Here is a 25,478-nt window from a genome sequence, read left to right on the forward strand (position 1 = left end):
ATTACCTATAAACATCCCACCCAATTATCTTAATATCCTTAAGCGGAATTATAAGTGGCAATCAGAAGCTATACATTTTTTAGGGATTCATCTAACACATTCTTATAACATAGAAACAAAGAGATCAGTCCTCAGTGTCTCACCCACATTTGTGAGTATGTGATGGATATCTGGTGTAAATAATAAAGCCAGTTGCAATTTATATACTATTTAATATACAATAATAAAATATGAATATAAAATGTCTCTAAAAGTTGTGCCTCCGCAGGGCCCTTGCGGTAAATAGCCTTACTTAAGAGAATATGTTAATACAATTCTTTATAGAGATAGTGATCTAATATCTTACTGCGGTTCACCCTTATACAAATTGTTAAATGTAAAAATCATATACAAAACCTGCAAAGAAAATGCATAGAAATAAACCTGTAAAGAATAATAATATTGCCAAAAAAAAAATATAGTCCTTTAGCGGAATAACCTGTAAAAATAAAGTCCTGAAAAAATAATAATGATATGCAAAATCCAATTAATTCCTAGTGTTTCCAATCCTGTAAGTAAATGATATGTCCGAATTTGATACAATAATATTATTCCCAGCAGACACTGTATCTTTAAATTGAGAGTGTCTCGATGGATATCCTGTTTGAAGGAAATTTAGCACACTGTGCCACTCACCGTCCTTTGATCAGATGTTCACAGGGTCTCGAAGTGTGACTCCACGGGATGGTGACTTTTCAACTGGAGGTGGCGACAACCAGTAATGGAGTCAAGCCTCTTCTCACAGTCTGGTACCGCTGCCTGCAGATGGTAACAGTGCTCGCTTCGGTGTGAAGATGGATACCGCCCGATGAAGGCGGCGCGTAGAGGCAGCGGCGTGTGATGTGATCGGTCAGCTGATTGCAGGTCAGCTGACCTCTAGTGCACTCGATCCCGGTATGTCCCGCAAATTGGAATTTGCCCTGGCTTCGGACGGGAGGTTGCAGAGTGGCCTGGAGGACGTAGTTGTTGAGTCCAGTAATTGGCGCTGGATCACAGAATCACAGTTGACTGCTAATGGATCGCAAAAAGGTCTGTTGGTAGTTATAGTCCTTCTAATTGTGAAAGTTATAGTCCTTGATTTCTCAATGTCCCGGACATAGTAGACATGGACGGACAATCATGGCAAAATAAAACCGCAGGTGAAATAAAACCACAGGTGAACCGCATCAAATGTGAACTTGTAGCAATACCAAATGCGTTTCGGGGTATCTATGTATAGTGTCCTGACCCCTTCCTCAGTGGTACATACAAAGAACTGAATGCCTTGCACTATAACCCTGGCTTTTTATACTTTTATAATTAATCCACTTGTGTGGTTTCGCTGATCCTACGAAAATATGGTCTTAAGAAAATATGAAAATAACTTTCACAATTAGAAGGACTATAACTACCAGCAGACATTTTTGCGATCCATTAGCAGTCAACTGTGATTCTGTGATCCAGCGACAATTACTGGACAACAACTACGTCCTCCAGGCCACTCTGCAACCTCCCGTCCGAAGCCAGGGCAAATTCCAACTTGCGGGACATACCAGGATCGAGTGCACTAGAGGTCAGCTGACCTGCAATCAGCTGACCGATCACATCACACGCCGCTGCCTCTACGCGCCGCCTTCATCGGGCGGTATCCATCTTCACGCCGAAGCGAGCACTGTTACCATCTGCAGGCAGCGGTACCAGACTGTGAGAAGAGGCTTGACTCCATTACTGGTTGTCGCCACCTCCAGTCGAAAAGTCACCATCCCATGGAGTCACACTTCGAGACCCTGTGAACATCTGATCAAAGGGCGGTGAGTGGCACAGTGTGCCAAATTTCCATCAAACAGGATATCCATCGAGACACTCTCAATTTAAAGATACAGTGTCTGATGGGAATAATATTATTGTATCAAATTCGGACATATCATTTACTTACAGGATTGGAAACACTAGGAATTAATTGGATTTTGCATATCATTATTATTTTTTCAGGACTTTATTTTTACAGGTTATTCCACTACAGGACTATATCTTTTTTGTCAATATTATTATTCTTTACAGGTTTATTTCTATGCATTTTCTTTGCAGGTTTTGTATATGATTTTTACATTTAACAATTTGTATAAGGGTGAACCGCAGTAATATATTAGATCACTATCTCTATAAAGAATTGTATTAACATATTCTCTTAAGTGAGGCTATATACCGCAATTGCCCTGCGGAGGCGCAACTTTTAGAGACATTTTATATTCATATTTTATTATTGTATATTAAATAGTATATAAATTGCAACTGGCTTTATTATTTACACCAGATATCCATCACATACTCACAGATGTGGGTGAGACACTGAGGACTGATCTCTTTGTTTCTATTTTTTTCCATTATATTCCTTGAGTGAAGGAATCCAGCTAACCTCGTGTCCCTTTAGTGTGAGCTCCACATACTCTTTTTTAAATCCTCACACTGTACCTTTCTTAAAGAAAACCGGTTTAAAATGCTTACCCACTGGTACCACACTTTGGATAAACTACATCATAATTTTCCCCTATTTATCTCCCATATGTTGGAGATGTGAATCAGAAATAGGTACACTTCCTCACATATTCTGGGATTGCCCATCACTTAGACATTATTGGATTGAAGTTCAGACTATAATACAAAAAGTAAATACTCCCAAAGTCCCCCTTAATCCTTCCGTTTATCTACTGAATCTTTTTCCCCTGGTTATTCTAACACTTCAGCTAACCACTGCAAAATGCCTGTTAGCGCAGTGGTGGAAACGAAAAGAAGCCCCACCCACTCAAGTCTTCAAGAACAAAATCGAGGTGATAAAACAAATGGAATATCTCTCAGCTATGGTCGATTCTAAACTTCCATATTTCCATAAGATTTGGAAATCATGGGAAGACTTTGTTTCATCATCTGACCCAATATGACTTCCAAACATATGCTGTCTACCATGTGATTCTTTTTCTCTTCTTTTCTTCTTTTTCTACTGTTTCCCTTTACGATTATTTTGCCATTTTCTTTGGTTTTTTTTTCTTCTCTTTTAAAATTGTACTTTATTTTGAGATCTCTAAGTCTTTTCCTTTGATATTCCCATGGGGGGGGGGATTGTATTTTCATTATGTACTTGGTTGATTGCTTGTATACCAACTTTTCTATACTAGATAAGTTACTGCAAAGGGATTTGCTGTTCTCTTATATCCAAGTTGTATAAACTTCTCATTGCTTTGTTTTATTCTGTCTGTAACTTTTTACAGAATGCACCTTTTTGTCATGTGGTTTGAACGCCGCTTTTTGAGTTGAGTGGAGTTGCGCAAAAATTTAGAAACTTTTTAACATAAATGTGTCTAAAAACTCACTACACTTAAACCATGCCCCTTTTGGGTAGGGTCATACATGCTGTATTTAACTGCTTATTTGCTGCTGCAAATTTTCCTACCCATTGAAGTCAATGGGGGCAAAATCAGCTGCACAGCAGCAAATAGGCAGCAAAATATGGCACGTGTGACGCTTGTTCACACAAGCTTATTTCAATTGAAAGGGGCGGGCTCTCCGTGGGCTATCCACAGCTGATTTTCAGCAAAAAATCCACCACATACCCCATTAACTTTAACTAAATACGCTCATGTGAACAAGTCCTTATACTGACAATACAGCCCTTTGTCAGATAAAGCGCAAAAGCACCTATAAAACAGAAAAGTCATGAATTTTTAAGAAAACATTTGCAACTTTTTTAAGCCAGGAAACATTCCCCTCCTTTAGACAATCATTTTTATGATCACTTTTAATACATTCTTACCTCGTCATCATGTTGGGAGAAGAATTAGGGGAGTGCCTCATTCCACCATTCCTTTGCTTTTTTTTAGGCGACAAAGCTGAAGGCTGCTCATCTTCAACTGCAAACACAGGCAAAGCGGTCAGGCAGGGGAGAGTGAGGAGGACTGTTGACAGAACACAACGAGAAACTAACAGAAGAAGAACAGAGGTGAAAGGAGTACAGACAAAACATGTAACAAGTCAGCCACTCACAGCTCCACCACCACTAGCCTACAGCCAAAGGGATGGAAGCTGTTAAATGTGAGGACACAAAGCACACTGAGAAAACAGGAATTGAGCTAGGGGTTGAGGAGGCTAAGGGTGAGGTTAAAGCCCAAACATATACTTGATGGAACTTAGGAAAAAAACACCATGCAAAATCACTCTTCTAAGCAGATTAGCTTACAAAAGTAAAGAAAGTCCTCTATGCTGTATGTCTTGCTACATTATTGACAACTACAAATTCAACACCTAACTTTTTACCATTGTAATATTATGTACTGTACAGTCTTCTGATAGATCAAATACATAATAAGCCACTATTATCTTCAATCTACTTTCTTACAAATGAAAACTAGCTGCATATCAAAGTGCATATAAGGTTTGTAGTGATAATATGGGGTTATAGAATACCATTCCACAATGGTTTATTTAGCGATTACTCGACATGTGACTTGCATTGTGATTCATTTTTCAGTTATATTAATCTAGAAATTGAAATCTAAAAAATGCATATTCTTGAAGTAGCGAAAAGTTTAGTCTCATGTGATCAATGTTGGTTAAATCTTGCAATGGCAATGATATGGCATTTCCTACCAAGTGGTGAACCTGGATGTATGTGGGGCACAATTTGACTATGGATCTATATCTTGTTTAGTGTGTTTCACTTCACAGTAGTGTTTATGCCTTTTCAATCCCCATGAACCAACATATAATGTTCACCTACATGCTAATTATATCCTGGGAAGCCTACAACCTAATCTTCAATTACTTCCTCCCCTACTGTATTTCTAGACATCTACTGTTAGCTGTTTGTTCTATTAATTAAACCCTCAAGGGGTCTGAAATGTATTGGATTAGCATAGACTTCATTTCAGGGCTCTGCAGAACAATTTAAGGCTCCGTTAACCTGTTAATCGCCTGCTTTTGAAAGAAAGTGGTTGCTTTTAAACAAAGCTTTGGAACCCAGCAGTAAGCAAGAATTGATCAGTAGGAAGTAAAGAAGAACTGATATATTAATGCTATAGGACACATCATGATTACTGGAGAAAATCGTTAAGTGAACAGTACAACTCAAAGGGAGAGATTAATCAAAACCGGTGTAGAGGATGAGTGGTACAGTTGCCCATGGCAACGAATCAGATTGCTTTTGTCATTTCTCACAGGTCTCTTTAAAAATGAAAGAAGCAATCAGATTGGTTGCAATGGGCAACTGCACCACTCTGCCTCTGCACAGTTTTTGATAAATCTCCCCTAAAAAGTTTATTAATATAAAAAGCTTCTCAAGGGCAATGACTGGTTATACTGAATACAAGTCCACATGTTTTAACAAGCATATTATATTGAAAGCAAATGGTGAACCAAACATTAGTCTAATACCGTACCTTTCTCTCCCTGCAAACTCAGACTTAATAATAGTTATAGGTAGTGCTTTTCCTCGATATGTAATGACGGGTAGCATTCATTGTTAGATAGCACTGACGATCATTTAAACACCAGTTCTGAATTACCTATTTTCAGAGGATCTGTCAGCTATTCTGATATGCCTGTTTTAGTATAAAATAACAAAACTGGGGGAAATGTTTGGAGATCTTTGCACTGTGCTATTTTTATGTTATTCCTCCTGAAAATGTACAGTATAAAAAATTGACAAATAGGTGTTGCAACTCCCCTGTTTATGTTATGTTCCATTTTCAGGAGGAAAATAAGTATTTATTAAAACAGATATGTCAGAAAAGCTGAAATTATCTTAGTTCTGCCCAACCTTAATAGAACTTCACAATATTACCCTGTCCTAGAGGACAACATGATGCCCATTTTATACAATTTTCTTTGTATGAATTATATAGGAAGCAAGGTAAATACCAAGCATCCTGATCCAAGAGAGAAGAGGAACAAGCACCGTGTAGAATCAAAATCACATAGTTGCCACTCTACATAAGAACAAATGTACCTAGAGAGTAGAGAATAAGACCTAGTAACATGCCAATGATTTGTATGTTTGGGAGAGGTGTACCTTAAATACTATTTTTGACCGAATTCCAGAAAAAAATGGATAAAATGAGGGAAAGAATAACAACATAGACTATTAATAGGATTCTTATACAATATTGAGGGAAGGCATGGGGTATTCCACTATTAATAATCAGTGGGTATTCAACTTCTGGGGCCACAATAAGTTTTAAAAACGAGGGTCTGCACAGGAATTCCCCTGGTCTACCACTGTGCAAGGAACTGCAACACAATCCCACACAACCGACTCCGAAAAATCAAAATCTTATGGCATATCCTAGTGATATGCCACAATATTCTAAGGTGGAAATAGCATTTAAAAAATTTGGTCCATCTCATGCATAAAAGTTTGTGTTTAAAGGGGTACTCCACCCCTAGACATCTTATCTCCTATCCAAAGGATAGGGGATAAGATGTCTGACTGCACCCTCGTACATCAACAGCCTGGAGCTATGTTTGCTCCATGGCTGATTCCGGGCGATACAGGGGATAGGATATTGTGTCTTCATGCCCCGCTCCTCAATGCAAGCCCCCTCCCATACACTTGCATTGAGGGGCGGGCGTGAAGGGATAAGATGTCTAGGGGCAGAGTACCCCTTTAAGCCATAAGTGAACACAACAAACTTTTTTCTACAATCAAGGACCTCATATATCCTGTGCTTATTACTCAGAGGAAATGTGTCACCTTTTTTCATTTGTTATATTTTTGTTTCAGCAAAAGGATGTTTAAAATTGTTTAACGTTAATATTTGTGTTGTGATTTTGCAAATAAAGGTCAGTGTGTTAAACCCCTCCTCCCAATTTGTCATGTCAATCACATGATGTACCTTTCCCTTGTGTCCCCCCTATGCTGAGCATACATGTGTCCGCCCCTGCCTGTACTGAGCGTATATGAGTGTGTTCGTTCTTGCCTGTACCAAGCATACATGACTTTCTGTGAATCTTTATATTACTTGCACCTGCAAGCAAAGCCTTGTTGTGTCAAGCAAAGATAAATGGCCACAATGCTAAATGCTGCTGTCCAATCATTTTAGCGATCAGTCAGCACCTAGACCTCTGCCGATCTATACCTACAATATTTTTTTATTTATGGTGGGGTTTTTTGGGTTTTTTAGTTTTTCCAAAATGCAGTATGCTTTTTCAGCTATTTAGTTGTGTTTTTTTCCCCTTCTATTGACCTCAATCAGCTAAAAGAAAAAAAAAAAAAAACATATGAAATATGTGTGTGCATGTTTCTTCTAGAATCATTGTGGTGAGAAAAACAACACATTAAAGGCATATATTTATACAATTTTTTGGGGAAAATACTTAAAGGAAAACATACTCCCTCCTTTTTCACTCAGCCTCAAGGGAGGGGTAAGGTCACCAGTAGGTAGATAGGCGAGGTCAAATTTTCAATAGCCAAGTTACATGTTGCTAGCCTTTACCAGAGTCTCATGTTAGCTCTCTCTACTGGTCAAAAGTTGGAAATGTGAAAAAAAAATTCCAAAAGTATATAAAAATGAGAAAGGCATTAAATCATTAAAAATAAAACATAAATAATTAGGTGACACATATCCTCTACTACTTATACTGACAGTAGGAACTATTTGAAGAGAAATGCATATATGTATGTATATATATATATACCGTATTTATCGGCGTATAACACGGACTGGCGTATAACATGCACCCCCATTTTAACAGGGAAATTTAAGTAAAAAAAAAAAAATGTTAAATAAATGACTTGGACTAAATGCCACATCATCCCCCCAACTTCATTTTCTTCTGCACCTCAGTTTGGTCCTGTCCCCTCCAGTGTCACATCATTCCTTCCCTTTTATCAGTCCCTGTGCCACATTTACCCCTCTCATCGCCACCCCCCATGTCTCATCATCCCCCCATGTCTCATCATTTCCTCCTGTCATAGACCACCACTAGCCATACAGACATTAAGCATTTAGTGCCTCCCCCCACCATCATTTCCCCCTGTCTCATCATGTCCCCCATCATTCCCCCTCATCATCCCCCCCACCCTGTCTCATCATGTCCCCCATCATTCCCCCCTCATCATCCCCCCCACCCTGTCTCATCATGTCCCCCATCATTCCCCCTCATCATCCCCACCCTGTCTCATCATGCCCCCCATCATTCCCCCTCATCATCCCCCCACCCTGTCTCATCATCCCCCCACCCTGTCTCATCATCCCCCCACCCTGTCTCATCATGTCCCCCATCATTCCCCCCCTCATCATCCCCCCCACCCTGTCTCATAATGTCCCTCATCATTCCCCCCATCATCCCCCCCATCATTTCCCCCTGTCTCATCCCCCCCTCATCATTTCCCTCTGTCTCATCCCCCATCATTCCCCCCCCCTCATCATTTCCCCATCTCATCATCCCCCCATCATCCCCCCCCCCTCCTATGGCATCCAGTGGTCTTCAACCTGCGGACCTCCAGATGTTGCAAAACTGCAACTCCCAGCATGCCCGGACAGCCAACTGCTGTCCGGGCATGCTGGGAGTTGTAGTTTTGCAATATCTGGAGGTCCGCAGGTTGAAGACCACTCTTCCCCTTTCCTTACTTGTCTGCGATTCGGCTGTCTTGCGGGGTCAGTGAAGCAGATGAGTTACGTCCTCTCCCCGGCTTCTCTGTACGGCATGTCACTTTTCGGCGGAGACTACAGGAAATGAAAAGTGACGTGAGTGATGCCGCGCAGAGAAGCCGGCAGAGGACGTAACTCATCTGCTTCACTGACCCCGCAAGACCCACCGCCTGACCTGCCAAAGCGCAGACAGGTAAGGAAAATAAACAAAACTATAAAAAGCTGGGAAAGGGGGAATGATGAGGGAGGGGGGAGGGAGGGAAAATGAAAAGTAAAACTCACTTGTCTCCAGCAGGATCCACAGGTACTGGTAGATAGTGCGGGAGACGCTGATTAAAAGGTAGCGCAGATTCGGACAAGGTAGGGCTCATTTTAATCAGCGTCTCCCGCACTATCCACCACATCAGTACCTGTGGATAGTGCGGGAGAAAACAAGTGACAGAGCGGGGAGGAGACGCCGCTGGTCACTGATTTAAAGTGGCCGCGGCCTTGCTGTTAATATTTAACAAGCAGACGCTGCTGCGGCCGCTTTAAATCAGTGACCAGAAGACTTATCGGCGTATAACACGCAGGCAGGCTTTTTGCCTTAAATTTAAGTTTTAAAAGTGCGTGTTATACACCGATAAATACGGTATATATAATGCATATATAATGCAATGCTTCTGTTAAGAGTTAAGACAAAGGAAATAAATGATCTTAGTTTGATGCTTCTCCTTAAACAACAAACCAGTGAGTATTAGTTATATAGAGTGCAGATTAGACCTATTAATTCATACAATAGATACAGAAACGCGTGTAAACTTTCTAAACAATTGTATTTTCAATACACTTTTTTGACCTGTACTCCTATACAGTATCATCAGGTACAGTCAAAATGTAAGCCAGTTCTTCTGTATCTCATATTTCTATTTGTCACAAGACTTAAAGTAAATCTTCTTAATTTAATATTATTTTGAGGCTTGCATTTCCATGCTCGTCTAGTTTTTATTGGCTCTAGTTTTATTGGCTCGTCTAGTTAACTATTATTTCTAATGCCTGGAGCTCCAATTTTTTATGCAAAATTCCAATCCTCTGAATGGGCAAAGAATATTGATAAAATTCTGTCTACCATTTGGAGGACCTCACGAGCATTCTGCGTACTGATAGATTCAGTTATTAAATAGTACACAGTAAGCTTCCTCTAATTGTTGCCTGAAAGCAGACCGAATACATCAGTTTTCATTCAGGGTATACTAACTTCAAAAAGTAGATTTTGACTAACAGTTTACATGGATTTTCTTTATAAAAGAGCAAAGAAAGTCTGTAAATGTCTTCAGGATCAGTGGTACTAGCAAAGTGTTAAAGTTGTTAGTCACAACAACTAAACAATGCCACACATTTTAATGAAAAATTTCTCCTGTAGGAATGGCATCATCTCTATGTGGCATCAGAACACTTTATCACTGTGGTTCTGTGGCTACTCCAATAAAAGGTCATGAAAAGTAGGCAAGAAAATGCTAAATTCAGTTGGTTTTATGATAACAGCACATTTTATATTTTCATGTACACTTTATTTTATAGGCAATGTTATATCGTTCATAATACATTTAGAATCTACTAAAATTAGATCTAAGAGAAAAATTGTGAACTAATGGTAAAGAATGATGTTGCAATGAGTGCATATGGCACATTTTAACAATAAAGACATATATACCAGATGCATTGCACAAAAGGTAACAACATAACTTATCCCCAATCCACAGGATAGGGGATAAGTGTCTGATCGCAGGGTCAGACCACTACCTACATGTCTTCAGAGTAGAGTGGCCCCCTATCTTCCCAGATGAACACAAGGGGGACATAGCTGAGGCCGATTATTGGCTGAGTTGGCCATCGCTTGAGTTTGCCCAGAAATGTTGGAGCCACTCTGCTTATAGGGCATGTAAGTAGCTGAGGTCCCATACAGGAGATTTTGGAGGGGGTTCCCAGTGGTTGGAACCCCTGCGATCAGACACTTATCCCCTAACCTGTTGATAGAGGGTAAGTGTCTAAAAAGTTCAGTTCCTTGGACCAACCCTTTAATGGGGAATACAGAAACTCTGGTCCGATGAACAATAATTAGTGTTACTGTCATTTAACAAAATTACTTACTTGGTCAGCTCCACCTTTTTTCTTGCTGACTTTTTCCATAAATATATGTAAGAAATTATATCACAATAATTTAGAATTCTATTCTATTAGCTAAGAAAAGTAAATGACAATGTCAATGCCACTAAAACCTTTAGTTGTACCATCATCTGATGCCACATGAAAGGATATAATTTCAACAGGAGTGCTAGTAGATCACACAAATGCTATAAAAATCTGGAGCTACATACACAGCAACACAGGTTGCTTAGGGTGATAGCGATATTTCCCTGGAAGGCTCAGTGCCCGCTGCAACCTGAGATTGGTAGAGTTCCCTGTATCAGAGGAGCCCAGTAACTGCAGGTGCAGCAGAGAGGGGTCACTTGGTAAAAACAGGCTTCCTTTGCGATTATTTACAAGAGGAATAGGATCTTGTTGCTCCAGGCTAAGTTTAGAGCCGGGCACAGAGTTGGATGTGGCATTCTGGGTAACAAAAGACATTCTGTGGACACTTAATCTAGCTTCTTTCTTTGTGGCTGAAGAGGGAGAAACAAAAAAATTTAAGAATTAGAACCATAATGGGAAAATGAAACGGGGCCTTTTAAATTTGAAATTTTATTTCAAGATTAAAGCTTTCTTTTAGAAGATGACAACATGGCTCACAGGACAAGATACAAGACAAGGAAGACTTGCATTACATTAATTCCAATAAGGATACATCAGTGATTTTCTCATTAGATTGATCGCCTCAGTAAGCACAGACATTTAACTGAATTTCATGTAATTAATCTCATGAAATTTATCCCCAACAAACAATACTGTATGTTTCTTCCACTGACTGAGTATTACGTCAAATCACCTTGTAGGGTACAAGGAAATAATCAGATAAAATTGCTCACTTATTTAGGGTCACATCGGTCAAATGCATAATCACCAGAACTACACGAGATGTGTTACAAAAGTGGTCTGTCTACAATGAGATGTGTGATTTACAACCTTGTTATAGCGCTGACAATATGACGCCATGTTCAATGGCTGCCAGTCTTGGAATATTTATTGATGATCCAGTATAAAACTATTAAGAAATATATTTCTGTCCCATTTTGCTATCTGACATTTGGTTGTCTTGGTTAAAAATGCTCTTTAGCGTAGGGTAACACAAAGCGTACATGCTGCATATTTCATGCTGGGAGAAATCCAGTGGGCAGTGGGAAATACGCAGTGTACTTTGCTATGAGCAGACAGACAAACCGAGTTATCCCTGTCGCAGCCCTGTGTGTGCAGTAAGGTTTAGAGACGGGCCCAGCGCGTCGGAGAGACTGTGACGCGCTGGCCGCCTCCAAACATTACTGCACACCCGGCGGATCTCCTGCAGAACGAAATATGCAGTGTATACGCTACGTCTGACCCTACCCTTAAGGTTTTGTGGATAACCACTTGCTTTTGTACCAATAGATCAGTTGCAAAACTACAACAGCCTTTGTGTGTATTATATGTGTGTTAAACTATGTTAAACTATTAGAAGCCTCTGCTGCTTTTTTCAACACTACTGAATAACACAGTATATGTTTGAAAAAGAGACAAGCAACTAAAGGAAACACAATTTTTTTGGCTCATCGCTCGCATCGCATGGCACAAAGAATAATTGGTAATTTACCGCATATCTCCCTGTGTAAACAGGACCACACAAACTACTCAGGGATCTAAATGTGTCGTAAATTTTGCCCTGTATATACCAAAAGAACTGAAGTCAAGTAGAACTAATAGTTCACAAATACATTATAAAGCTTAATTTTATTTTCAAACAGGCCCTAAAGAGGATGTCTTATGAATGTAGATATTGGGTTGCAGGGATAGCTATTGCTAATAGATACAAACATCAAAACTACAGCACAATAAATCTCCTGTGTTATAAATGGAGGTGACCAACTCTGTTTTAGATGCTTGTATTTAATAGCAACATCTCTGGGTTGTTGGGTTAGAAAAACCCTTTTTTGTAAACACTATAATGGAATTATACGTTAAAGGGTACTACCATCTTATAAATGATCTCATATTGCTAAGACATGCCCAAATTTCTGATTGTGTGGGTCCATCCTCTGGGAACTCCACTAATACTAATTTAGCTCTATCCTAATGTAGCTCTGTGTCCCCTCCTACATTTGTTGATACAGCAGGACTTCCAATTACCCAGCTTTGCAGTGTACTACATGGGGCCATGTTGCAATTCAATGATGGCCAGGGTGCAACTGTGCAAGGTTAAAGGGGTCCCTTCATTACCAGTTTTAGTAGGGTCCTAGAGGTCTGTCCCCCACAATCTTAAAGGCATGGCATAGCTTAGCAATAGCTAGAGAGACTCATGTTTCCTATTTTGGAGGGGACACCATAACAAATACGATGACTACACATATCATCATTTAATAGAAGTCCTTCCAATTGAAAAATTTCCATGAATCAGTTAATATAACAAAGAAATGTAATACTAATATAAAAATATTTGGAAAAAATATAAGCAATATACTGTATGTCACTAACAGCAAAAGATGTGTAGTCTTCAGTGCCATTACACAAGGATGCAATTGTCCTTGATAACTATAGCAACCAATTTATAATGAGCTGCCATGTTTCTGGTATGAACAAGACAATAAACACAAATGTCTATTAGCATTGTGGAAACACTTTATACAAATTAGTTAATAGTCTTTACTGAGATTTTTTCCCATATGCAGATATAGCCTGATTCTTTTAGTCTTACGTCATATTCAAAAACTAAAAAAAATCCTCCATTGAAGACATAAAGGTAAACATGGGAATAAACCAAACTTGAATTTTCTAAATACAGAGACCAATTTTTTTCCGTTGATTTTTCTCTTGTGGCAAAAGGGTTAACATGGGAACTGCTAAGAAAATACAGCTTCAACCTTTGTGCTGTTAGCTCTGAGCCATCCAAGGATGCTTATTGCAGCCGTCAGCTGCCGCATAGACTTAAAACCCGGCACGATAACTCCTAGTCTCATCTGCCCCTTGTCAAACCCAGGAAGCTGGGTTAGGAGGAGACTCAGTGTGGCAGCTTCACTGTGGAACTGGAAGAGCCCAGACGGCCCCTGTCTCTCCGTTTCTGGGCAAAGCAAGTGATGGCTCCTTAATGCATTCTTTATCAAAGGTATTTTCCCTATTACTTTCCTTTCTTTACAATCCCTTACCAGGTCAAGTAAGCCCAGGAGAGAAGACATTAAAAGGACTGTCATAAATACAGCTGATGGCGATGGTGCATTTTAATAGTATTAGGGAATATTATCATTTTATTACATTGAAATGTAAAAAGCTGAATTACAAGAAGGCAATTTCTGTACAACTAAGTGAAGTGTAGCTAGATTTAAATTGTACCAAAAAAGACGATGAGAATGTGGACAGACAAACAGACAATACATACAGAAATACATTTACTATAGGGCTCAGTGGAAAGGTGAATAGCAGGTAACCAAAGACATTAGAAGTCACTTCATTCTCTAATGTCTTGCTATTAGGACAAGATTTTTAACTCTCTAGAACTGAACTTCAAGTATCTCCCATTTAGTCAGGTGGTAAGTACAATCAACCAGTGTCATTACTTCTCCTGTAAATGACTTTGCTTTCCTATGCTTCATACACGCATCTGTCCTTGTCAGTCACAAGTCTTCCATCTCACTCTGTCTCATCTAATCCATACTTCTCGGCTAGCGCTGTCTGTTAGATTAAGATCAACCATTTCTCTGAGTTCTTCTGTCGTATTCTACTTGTCTTAATTAGCCTCTTGTTTGTATCACTGGGTAATTCTATGCCCATCACTAGTAATCTCTATCAACCTTTCAATATTTTTATATCTATCAGGCTGCATCCATCTCTCTCTAACCTATATTCACCTTCCCTGATCTATCAGCTTGCTGTCTAACTAGGTGACTGTTTTTTTTCTCTAGGTTCTGCACCTATCTCCTGTCTGTCAGAGTAGTTTTCCTCATCTCCATTTCACTTCCAGCCTCTGCACCTACCTATTAGTCTATGTTGGTAGAGCTATCAATCTCCAGCTTGCTTTTTCCTGTACTTTTCTCATGAGATGTTTCCTACAGGGATTAAAGGACCTGAAGCTCAGTTCACTGTACCCGTGTGCTGCCAGCCTTATTCAATCTTCTACCAAACGCCATGCTTCAGTTGTAATGGGGCAGGGTTGGTACAACAGCATGCTGCTTCTTTCCGTAACCTATATACTATGCTCTTCTCATACTCATTATTTGTTCTAAAACTTAATCTTTTGCTTTGTTTTGTTTTTTAAGTCGAATAATACACCCCATGGTGGATATTGAAGCCTTTCATAACAAATAAGGTGTAAGAAAACTAACTCAACACCGCCACAAACCACCGCCTCAATGCCATCACAAAGTCAACTGCCGGCCAGACACAGAATGAAACAAATGAAGCTAAAGATTTAAGAAAACATTTTATTACTAAAGTAGGGCTGAATGTTGCATCTAACACTGCTCTCTTACAGGGTACTGGTCACATTGAAAATGCAGTTCAACGTGTAGGCAGGATGTTATAGAGCACAAAGCACTGAAGAGAATAGCATACATATTTGTGAGAAAAGGTGCAATTTTGTCATTTATCCATCTAAACCTCTGCTTGTTCTGGGCTTAGGAGTCCCATGGCTGACAGCTATATTTTTATGTACCCTTAATAGGTAAGGCTGTCAACCACTGATTAGAACCGCCCATTGGACTCCTAAGGCCAGAACAGCAGAGTTTAAGATGGATGAATTACAAGTTATATTGAAACTTCTTATATACCGATCAGCTCAGCTCCTCCTACTCTATAAAATGATGTCTGCAAACTAAACTGCATGTTCAATGTGGTGGGTTCCCTTTAATCCACAGAGCCCCATATGCATCTGGATCTAAGAGCCTAGCAATATTCAGAGGAACTTTGGTATGTGGAGATCCACGTGGAACATTCTGATTCACTGCTGCTCACTTGTCTTAAAGACCCATTAGGGTAATATAACCTGAACAATTAAAACATCATCTGAAAGCTTAATAGTTAGGGCAATGATACATAGTAATTAATAGAGACTTGGAACCAGCAACTGTAAAATATACAAATGCGTTGACTCTCCATTCACAGTCCTATGTCAGTGTTTTAGCAATATATATGCACAGCTCTTAAAATGTGGCATTTTAATTCCTCGTACATTAAATAAGAGGCTTCTTGCTTGCTAGGATGCCCCTTTTAAGTGTTTAAAGTTAAGACCTTGATTCAGTTCCAGTATTGTCATGACTGTTTTAGTTCTATGATGCAGTGTACCAGCTTTCATACTGGAAATCAGTTCTGCAATCACAACGTGATACAGTTCCCATTCAGACTATTATTATATGTAATTATTGCTATTTTCAAGAAAACCGTTGTGCTATAGTAAAGAATGAATACATAACACCTAGCGACAACTTTTATATTGATGGTATATGTAGATAACTTAAAGTATGTATCTATGTATTAAACCGATAGTCTATGCTTAGAAATGTAAGGTCTGACCCCCTGCACCCCAACAGATGTATGACTAGTGGAGGTCTGATCCCCTGCGCCCCAACAGATGTATGACTAGTGGAGGTCTGATTCCCTGCGCCCCAACAAATGCATGACTGTTGGAGATCCCACCACTTGCATCCCCAAAAATTAGCAGAGTAATGTAGCTATGGATAATGGGCCTGGGCGTGGTTGAGCTGCAGTACCCAGAACATCCACCCTTTCATGGATGTCACTGTGCTAGGTACTGCAGTGAAGTAGCCACAATGTGTATACAAGGACTGTTTCTTTTTACTATGTACTATGGCTATGCCACAACTTTTATTACTAATTTAACTAGAAGTTTTTAGAAAATTTTTGTGGAAATGTTAAACCTATGACTATTCATGACATGTGTGACATAAGTGTCAGCAGGCCTGACAAAACCATCTCTAATGAGTTTACACTCCCCCAATCCACAGTCAGACAGACTGTGTACAAATGGAGAACATTGATGACCATTAATACCCTCCTCAAGGGTGGGCAACCAAAAGAGATCACGCCAAGAGCAAAATGTATAAGCATGCACAAGGTCACAAAGATAACCTCTTAAGAAACTAAAGGCCTTTCTCACAATAGCTAATGTTATGTTCATGACTTCACCATCAGAAGGACACTGAACAACAATGGTGTGAATGGCAGAACTGCAAGGAGAAAGCCTCTGCTCTCCAGATAAAAAACATTTCTGTCTGTCAGCAGTTTACTGAAGATCAAATGGAAGTGCATGGAGGCTATTGGAACAATGTTTTGTGGATGGATAAGACCGCAATAGAGATTTTTGGTTTAAATGAGAAGCATTATTATACGGAAAAAGAAAACACTGCATTCCAGCATAAAAAAGCTCATATAATCTGTGAAACAAGGTGGTGGTAGTAACATTTCACTACTACATTTGGGCCACAACATTTTCCTTTCATTGATGGAACAATCAATTCTAAATTATAGCAGCAAATTCTAAAGGAAAATTTATCAAAACCTGTGTAGAGGAAGAGTGGTGCAGTTGCCCATGGCAACCAATCAGATTGCTTCTTTCATTTTTCACAAGTCTCTTTAAAAATGAAGGAAGCCATCTGATTGGTTGCCATGGGCAACTGCACCACTCTTCCTCTGCACAGTTTCTAATAAATCTCCCCCATGTCCGGACATAAGTCAGTGACTTGAGTCTCGATAGAATGTGGGTCATGCAGCAAGACAACAACCCTAAGTAGACAATATGGATAAAGGATAAATAAGGATAAAGTTAAAGTTTTGGAATGAACAAGAAAAAGTCCGGACTCTAATCTAATAGAAATGTGGTGGAAGGTCCTGAAGCAAGCAGACCATGAGATGAAGTTTTATATGGAGGCATGAACCAAAATCCCTCCAAGCCGATGAACTGATCAACAATTACTAGAAACGTTTAAATGCAGTTATTGCGGCACAAGCATGTCATACCAGATACTGAAGGCAAAGGTTCACATACTTTTGCCACTCGCAAATATATCATATTGTATTATTTTCAAGTACAATTGTTTATTCTCTTTATCTACATTTAGAACTTGTGAAAATCAGACATAGTTATAAAGAGTTCACAGACTTTCATGCATCACTGGAATGTGCTGGTAAAAACTTGTGAGATGCTTAAAGGGGTACTCCGGTGCTTACACATCTTATCCCCTATCCAAAGGATAGGGGATAAGATGCCTGATCGCGGGAGTCCCGCCGCTGGGGACCCCCGGGATCATGCACGCGGCACCCCGTTTGTAATCAGTCCCCGGGGCGTGTTCACTCCGGGACTGATTACGGTCGACTGCAGGGCCGGCGGCGTGTGACATCACGCCCTCGCCCCCGTGTGACGTCACACCCCCTCCCGTAGGCTTGCATTGAGGGGCACGGGGGCATGGGAGTGACGTCACACGCCGCCGGCCCTGCGCTCGACTGTAATCAGTCCCGGAGTGAACACGCTCCGGGGACTGATTACAAACAGGGTGCCGCGTGCATGATCCCGGGGGTCCCCAGCGGCGAGACTCCTGCGATCAGGCATCTTATCCCCTATCCTTTGGATAGGGGATAAGATGTGTAAGCACCAGAGTACCCCTTTAATACCCATTTTATATAATACCTAACAAAGTGTACTAGTCAAGGTCAAACTTAACCTGCAAGGGGACTATGCTACAGAGTATATTACCGTTATATAATTGCAGACATTGTTGGGTTTTCCTAAGTACAATAGTTAGGTATACAGGTTAGTAGCTGAAACAGCAGAAATGCAGTATCAGCTAAAGGATTTACTATAACAGTATAGAAAAAAAATACTCTGCAATAGTACAAAACAAGTACCTTTCAAAACATGTCTGTGCAAGCAGTGAAAGTAATGTGTACAATACAGAAATATAGTATTATTTCCCTCTAGGGAGAGACTCCCCTGTCCAGACTATCCACATTCTTCATAGCACACCAAAATAATTATGGAAATTCCTGCTGAAATATACATGTAGCATATGCAGATGGCAGAGCCTGCGGAGCAGATGTTGCGCACCAACTTCCATAAATATAATCAGATCAAGTCTAATGATGTGAAGGGCTTATAACCAGCAGAGGCTGGAGAGAGAATGGGATATCATACAAAAAGTGGCATTTGTTGTTTGGAAACAACATAGAGCTTTTTTTTAATATAAAACTGTACAGGAAGAAGTAGATAAGGTTTGCAGTTAGGCCTTATGCACAGAGCAGAACCATATAAAGCTGTAAGATGGCACATGGAGTACTTGAGAAGCATATGCATATAGGCCCAGATTTATCGATAGTAATCAATCACAGCTCAGCTTTTGTATCTTAAAGGGTACCTCTCATTAAATAAACTTTTGATATATTTTAGATTAATGAATGTTGAATAACTTTCCAATAGCATGTTAATGAAAAATATGCTTCTTTCTATTGTATTTTTCCCGATCAGTCCTGTCAGCAAGCATTTCTGACTCATGCTGGAGTCCTAAACACTCAGAGCTGCCATCCTGCTTTGTTCACAGCCAAACAGGCTGTGAACAAAGCAGGCTGGCAGCTCTGAGTGTTCTCCTTTGTGAACAAAGCAGGCTGGCAGCTCGTAGTGTTTAGGACTCCAGCATGAGTCTGAAATGCTTGCTGCCAGGACTGGTATGGAGACCCCTAGTGGTCTTTTCTTCAAAGTTGAAAATTAAATAGAAAGAAGCATATTTTTTAATAACATGCAATTGTGAAGTTATTCTGCATACATTAATCTATAATATATCAAAAGTTTTTTTGATGAGAGGTCCCCTGTAAAATGAGCTTCCATTGGTTGCTATTTATCTCAGACAAGACCTCTGTAATAGGGCACCCTAAGGAACATAACGTGAAAAACCATGATGATTGAAGTTAGAGGTACATTAGGGCTCCACAGTTATAGAACTGTATTACGGCTTGGTATAAGTTCTAAGATGGCCATGTGCATGGTACCTTATTTTAATAAATATATCTATGTGACAATCAAATATATAGAGCATCAGGAAACATTCTTGCTATCTATCTCCTGTACAAAAGAACTGTATCTACAGTACCCTGCACTGTATTCATGAGGCATCTTAAATGGGTTATCCAGGAATAGAAAAACAGAGCTACTTTCTATCAAAAAATGCTCCCATCTGTCTCCAGGTTGGATGTGATTCCGCAGCTCAATTTAATTAAACTGAATGGAGCCAAGTTGTAAAGCCACACCCAACCTGGACACAGACGTGGAGCTGTTTTTCAAAGAAATTAGCTGTGTTTTTCTATTTCTGGATAACCCCTTTAAGATGGTTGTCCGTTCCTTTTGGGGGAGACTTTGGTTTGGCTTGTATCCCTAGTCTTGTCTGTATGGGTCAATGATTTATAGGGTAACTATTAATAGATAGTGTAGTAGTTTGTTGACAGATGTAACTCTGGTATGGCAGGATGTGAGGTGCAGGGCAGATGTTGTAACCCTAGGGGCAGATGGTAGTAACTTCTTGTGTTTGTGACGCCAGGGCGTGGTTTAGCCTTAACCACCCGAAGGTATACCACTGGATCCTGGGCTAGGCACGGGGGCAATGAAGACACCAACGCCAAGTTACGGACAACGGTAGCTTTACTGATGGTAGACAATTGGAACAGTCTATGCAGTACAGCCAGGGCCCAAGGAGGTGACCAGTGACACAGAGGCCTCGCAGGCTTGCTGGGACTTGTAGTGAGATGAGGGAATTTAGTGCAGGCCATGCTGGGTAGACAGATGACTTGACTTGACTGACAGGACGGCGACTTTATCTTACCTACACTTGACTTGTGGCTGCATGACTTGACTTGAGGCCTCCACTACTCTGGACACACACACTAGGCATGACTTTACTGGACCTCAGCAGGAAGCAGGAGAGAAAAGAGAAAGAAGCTAGCTCCAGAGACTAGCAGGGAGCCCATAGGTCACCTTTGGGGTCAGCTGGTCACTGGTACCTCCTGGGTAACAATCACATGGTACATTTTATTAAAGGCATAACACATCTTTTAATATATAACATATATACAAATGGGGGAACAACTAAAGGGGGGCCTGGGACACTGAGGGACACTGCCTGACAGGACAGGAAAGGTATTGGGCAACGCCATCCCGTACTGGGCTACCACATAAGATGATCTTTCCAAATAGTGTAGTGCACATAGAGTCAGTGGTAATATTGCGCCTGTTACATCTAGATTTGGAAAGTGACATAATCTTTATAATAACCTCAGCTTCACCCCTTAATGACCTATAACGTTTATTTACGTCAAGGGGCTGTTAAGGGAGAATGGAGAGGACTCAGGACTCAAGCCTGTTCCGGCACAAGGATGCTTTCAGCAGGGCGCAAGGGGCAGAGCTAAAAGCAGGCATGGACCGATCACCGTTGTTGGCTATTTTAACAGTTTAACCTCTTAAGGATGTAAGGTGTACCTGTACGCCCTACGCCCGATCCCGGTGTTTAAAACGGGGTCACACCGTGACCCCGCATCACACCGGGTCAGTCCCGGCTGCTATTCATAGCCGGGACCCTGGGCTAACAGCGCGCGGCACCGATCGTTGTGCCGAGCGCTATTAACCCTTCAGACGCAGCGATCAAAATTGACCACCGGGTCTGAAAGTGAAAGTAAACACTTCCCGGCAGCTCAGTCGGGCTGATCGGGACATCACGATAAAATCACGATGTCCTGATCAGCTAGGACGTGAGCGGAGGTCCCCTTACCTGTCTCTGCGGCGTCCGATCGGGGTTTGATTGCTCCAAGCCTGAGCTACAGGCTTGAGCAATCGAGCCCCTATCTCGCTGATCCATGCAAAGCTATGGCTTTGCTGGGATCAGCATAAGAGATCAGTGTGTGCAGTGCTATATGGGAGCTATAGTACTGCAAAAAAAAGTGAAAAAAAAGTTAAAGGTCATTTAACCCCTTCCCTAATAAAAATTTGAATCACCCCCCTTTTCCCATAAAAAAAAATTGTGTAAATAAAAATAATAATAAACATATGTGATATTGCCACAAGCGGAAATGTCCAAACTATAAAAATATATAATTAATTAAATCGCACGGTCAATGGTGTACGCGCAAAAAATATCCAAAGTCCAAAATAGCGTATTTTTGGTCACTTTTTATATCATGAAAAAATTTATAAAAAGCGATCACAAAATCTGATCAATACAAAAATGGTACCAATAAAAACTTCAGAACACAGCGCAAAAAATTAGTCCTCATACCGGCCCGTACGCGGAAAAATAAAAAAGTTCTAAATCTAAATTTTCCTGCATGTAGTTATGATTTTTTTCTGAAGTACAACAATATCCAACCTATATAAGTAGGGTATCATTTTAACCGTATGGACCTACAGAATAAAAATAAGGTGTAATTTTTACCGAAAAATGCACTGCGTAGGAACGGAAGCCCCCCAAATTTACAAAATGACATTTTTTCTTCAATTCTGAAAGCAAAATTGAAAGCGTTATGATTTTTAGAAGGTGATGAGGAAAAAATTAAAATAAAAAAACGGAAAAACCCTGTGACCTTAAGGGGTAAAATGTCGTTATCAAAACTGATGCCACTGTCAAAACAGTTATACATCCCATCAGTGGTGGTTCGGGGGTTAGATTGGCTTCTTGAGATCTCATATGTTGTCATGGAAGCCCGAGTCCTTGGTGCATGTCGTGACAGATCCATGTCTACAGTTTCCCATAAGCAGGCTGTACTAGCAGATCACAGAAAAAATCTATTTAATGCATTGCAATTGCAATGCATTGAACTGAGTAAGCAACCAAGCAATTGCTTTTAGAAGTCCTGTAGGAAGGTATAAAAAGTGTAAAATAAATAGTCAAAATAGTAATAGTAAAAATAAAAATAAATCTCTTATAATAATTTTTTTTCAAAAAAACATGAATATGAATAAAACAAAAACATATATTTAGTTTATATATATATATATATATATATATATATATTTCATGTCACCATGTGTATATTGAATAAACAATTAAAAAAGAATCTCAATGGTGAATAGTGTAATTATAAAGATATATCAAATGCCAGAATTGTGTTTATTTTGGTCACATCATTTCCTACAAAAAAATGAATTAATAGGGATCATATAGTCCAATCTATGCCTAGAAAAGATACAAACTACCAATTACGGGGCAAAAAGTAAGAAAATGGTGATTTAAATGAATATACCGTATTTATCGGGGTATACCACGCACCGGCTTATAACACGCACCCTAATTTTACCAAGGATATTTGGGTAAAAAAAGTTTTTTACCCAAATATCCATGATAAAATGAGGGTGCGTGTGTGCGCGTGTATACCCCGATATACCCCCAGGAAAGGCAGGGGGAGAGAGGCCGTCGCTGCCCGCTTCTCTCCCCCTGCCTTTCCTGGGGTCTAGAGCGCTGCTGTCGGCCCTTTTCACCCCCTGGTTATCGGCGCCGCTGCCCGTTCTGTCCCCCTGACTATCGGTGCCGGCGCCGATAGCCAGGGGGAGAGAAGCGGCGCCGACAGCCAGGGGGAGAGAAGGGGCAGCGGCACCCATTGCCGGCGCCGCTGCCCCATTGCCTCCCCCCATCCCCGGTGGCATAATTACCTGAGTCGGGTCCGCGCTGCTCCAGGCCTGAGTCGGGTCCGCGCTGCTCCGCTGCTCCAGGCCTCCGTCGTTGCTATGCGCTGAACGGCGCGGCGCATGACATCAGAGCGCCGCGCCGTGCATAGCAACGACGCTGGGGACCAGCGTCGTTTCTATGCACGGCGCGGCGCTCTGACGTCATGCGCCGCGCCGTTCAGCGCATAGCAACGACGGAGGCCTGGAGCAGCGGAGCAGCGTGGACCCGACTCAGGTAATTATGCCACCGGGGATGGGGGGAGGCAACGGGGCAGCGGCGCCGGCAATGGGTGCCGCTGCCCCTTCTCTCCCCCTGGCTGTCGGCGCCGCTTCTCTCCCCCTGGCTATCGGCGCCGGCACGATAGTCAGGGGGACAGAACGGGCAGCGGCGCCGATAACCAGGGGGTGAAAAGGGCCGACAGCAGCGCTCTAGACCCCAGGAAAGGCAGGGGGAGAGAAGCGGGCAGCGACGGCCTCTCTCCCCCTGCCTTTCCTGGGGGGGTAACGGCGTATAACACGCACACAGACTTTAGGCTAAAAATTTTAGCCTAAAAAGTGCGTGTTATACGCCGATAAATACGGTATATATTACAAAAATCAAGACCTAAAATGGCTCTGTAGATAGAAAAATAAATAAAAGATGGAGAGGGGGGGGGAAATAAAAACTGTACGCTTGCATTGAGGGAGGCGGAGCATGACGTCACATGGGGCGGAGCCTTGACTTCACAACGCTCCGTGATCGACAGTAAACAGACCCGGAGCGAACACGCTCCGGGGACTGATTCTAACGGGGTGCGGCGTGCAAGATCACGGTTGTCCCCAGCGGTGGGACCCCCGCAATCAGGCATCTTATCCCCTATCCTTTGGATAGGGGATAAGATGTCCAAGCGCTGGAATACCCCTTTAAGTTCAGGGGTTTCTCAAAAACATAAGATCAACATTTTAGTAATCATATGTCGTCTATGCAATGTGAAATTTTGTATAAATGTATTTACTTATATAGTGAAAAGTGGATAGCCCTGAAAAGGACATATTCCCTGAAATAAATAGGATCTGTTTGTCCCACATGCTATTTTGTAGTGACATTACTGAAGACTCAGAACAGCACACAGAGAATAGCCACCAACAAGGCATTCTCCCTACATCAGGAGCTTCATAGCCTGCTTTCAGGAGGAATAAATGTATCCACAAGAGGAAGAGGAAAAGCAAACTACTCCACACATTAAAGGATACGATAACAGCACCAAGAATAGGAGGCAGGTAATACTGTGCCCCTTACACTACACCCTTTTGGCATAGGATTTCTTTTTGTGAAGTGACAATCTGGTAATGGAGCACTTACTGCAGTGAGCATTATACATTATATACATTATATATTGGTGTATGAGTGGAATTAGGACAATTTGGGATTGGCCACATTAACCATTTGTTATTTGAGAATGTTGAAACAGTTTGTAGTTTAGGAACTATGTGGATTTGGGAACATAATATATTTATGAATTTATTAATAGGCTAACTAAGATGGCAGGCCTGAGAAACTTCACTAGGCCCCCATCTCCTATGTCTGCAACTCCACACCTTCCAATTGTGTGATGGGGGTGGTAAGGATCAGATGACAGGAGAGTGCCCTGCCCAATGGCTAACATGTTGCAGTTGCGAGTGCATCTAATACATTAAACGTTCCCTCCATTATGATGTACATTTACGTTAAATGTTAGCATGTGGTTAAATAGCAGTGGTATTCACATGGCCCTTTTCTCCTAGGACAATGCTGTATGTGTAAAGAAATTGATATGGATTACATTGATGTTGCACACCAAGCTCAGCTCTCTTTTTACGTATAGTTGGTGGCCAGACAGATTTTCTTTCTACTGTTTGTATGTATTTACTTCATAAAAAGGTGTCTTGTGGTATTTGGCACCAAGATTCAGCAGATCCTGTAAGTTGTGAGGTGCAGCCCTATGGATCAGACTAGTTTTTCTGGAACATCCCACAGCTCAATAACACCA

The 25,478-nt window shown here is 41.0% G+C and overlaps 1 protein-coding gene across 29 annotated transcripts in view; it reads right to left on the reverse strand.

Moving 5' to 3' along the window:
- The window catches only part of KCNMA1 (potassium calcium-activated channel subfamily M alpha 1), a 550,733-nt gene that overhangs the window by 110,476 nt on the left and 414,779 nt on the right, over positions 1-25,478 (reverse strand). For 16 of the 29 annotated variants that reach the window (XM_056531323.1, XM_056531316.1, XM_056531337.1 and 13 more), the window contains one exon: positions 3,827-3,923. In XM_056531323.1, coding sequence (XP_056387298.1) covers positions 3,827-3,923 — 97 coding nt within the window. Of the gene's footprint in view, positions 1-3,826; positions 3,969-9,487; positions 9,499-11,019; positions 11,303-25,478 lie in introns of all 29 variants that reach the window. The other 13 variants (XM_056531312.1, XM_056531315.1, XM_056531311.1 and 10 more) reach the window with 2 other exon arrangements.

This window comes from Hyla sarda, chromosome 7 (genome assembly GCF_029499605.1).
Source record: "Hyla sarda isolate aHylSar1 chromosome 7, aHylSar1.hap1, whole genome shotgun sequence".
Classification (NCBI taxonomy): domain Eukaryota; kingdom Metazoa; phylum Chordata; class Amphibia; order Anura; family Hylidae; genus Hyla; species Hyla sarda.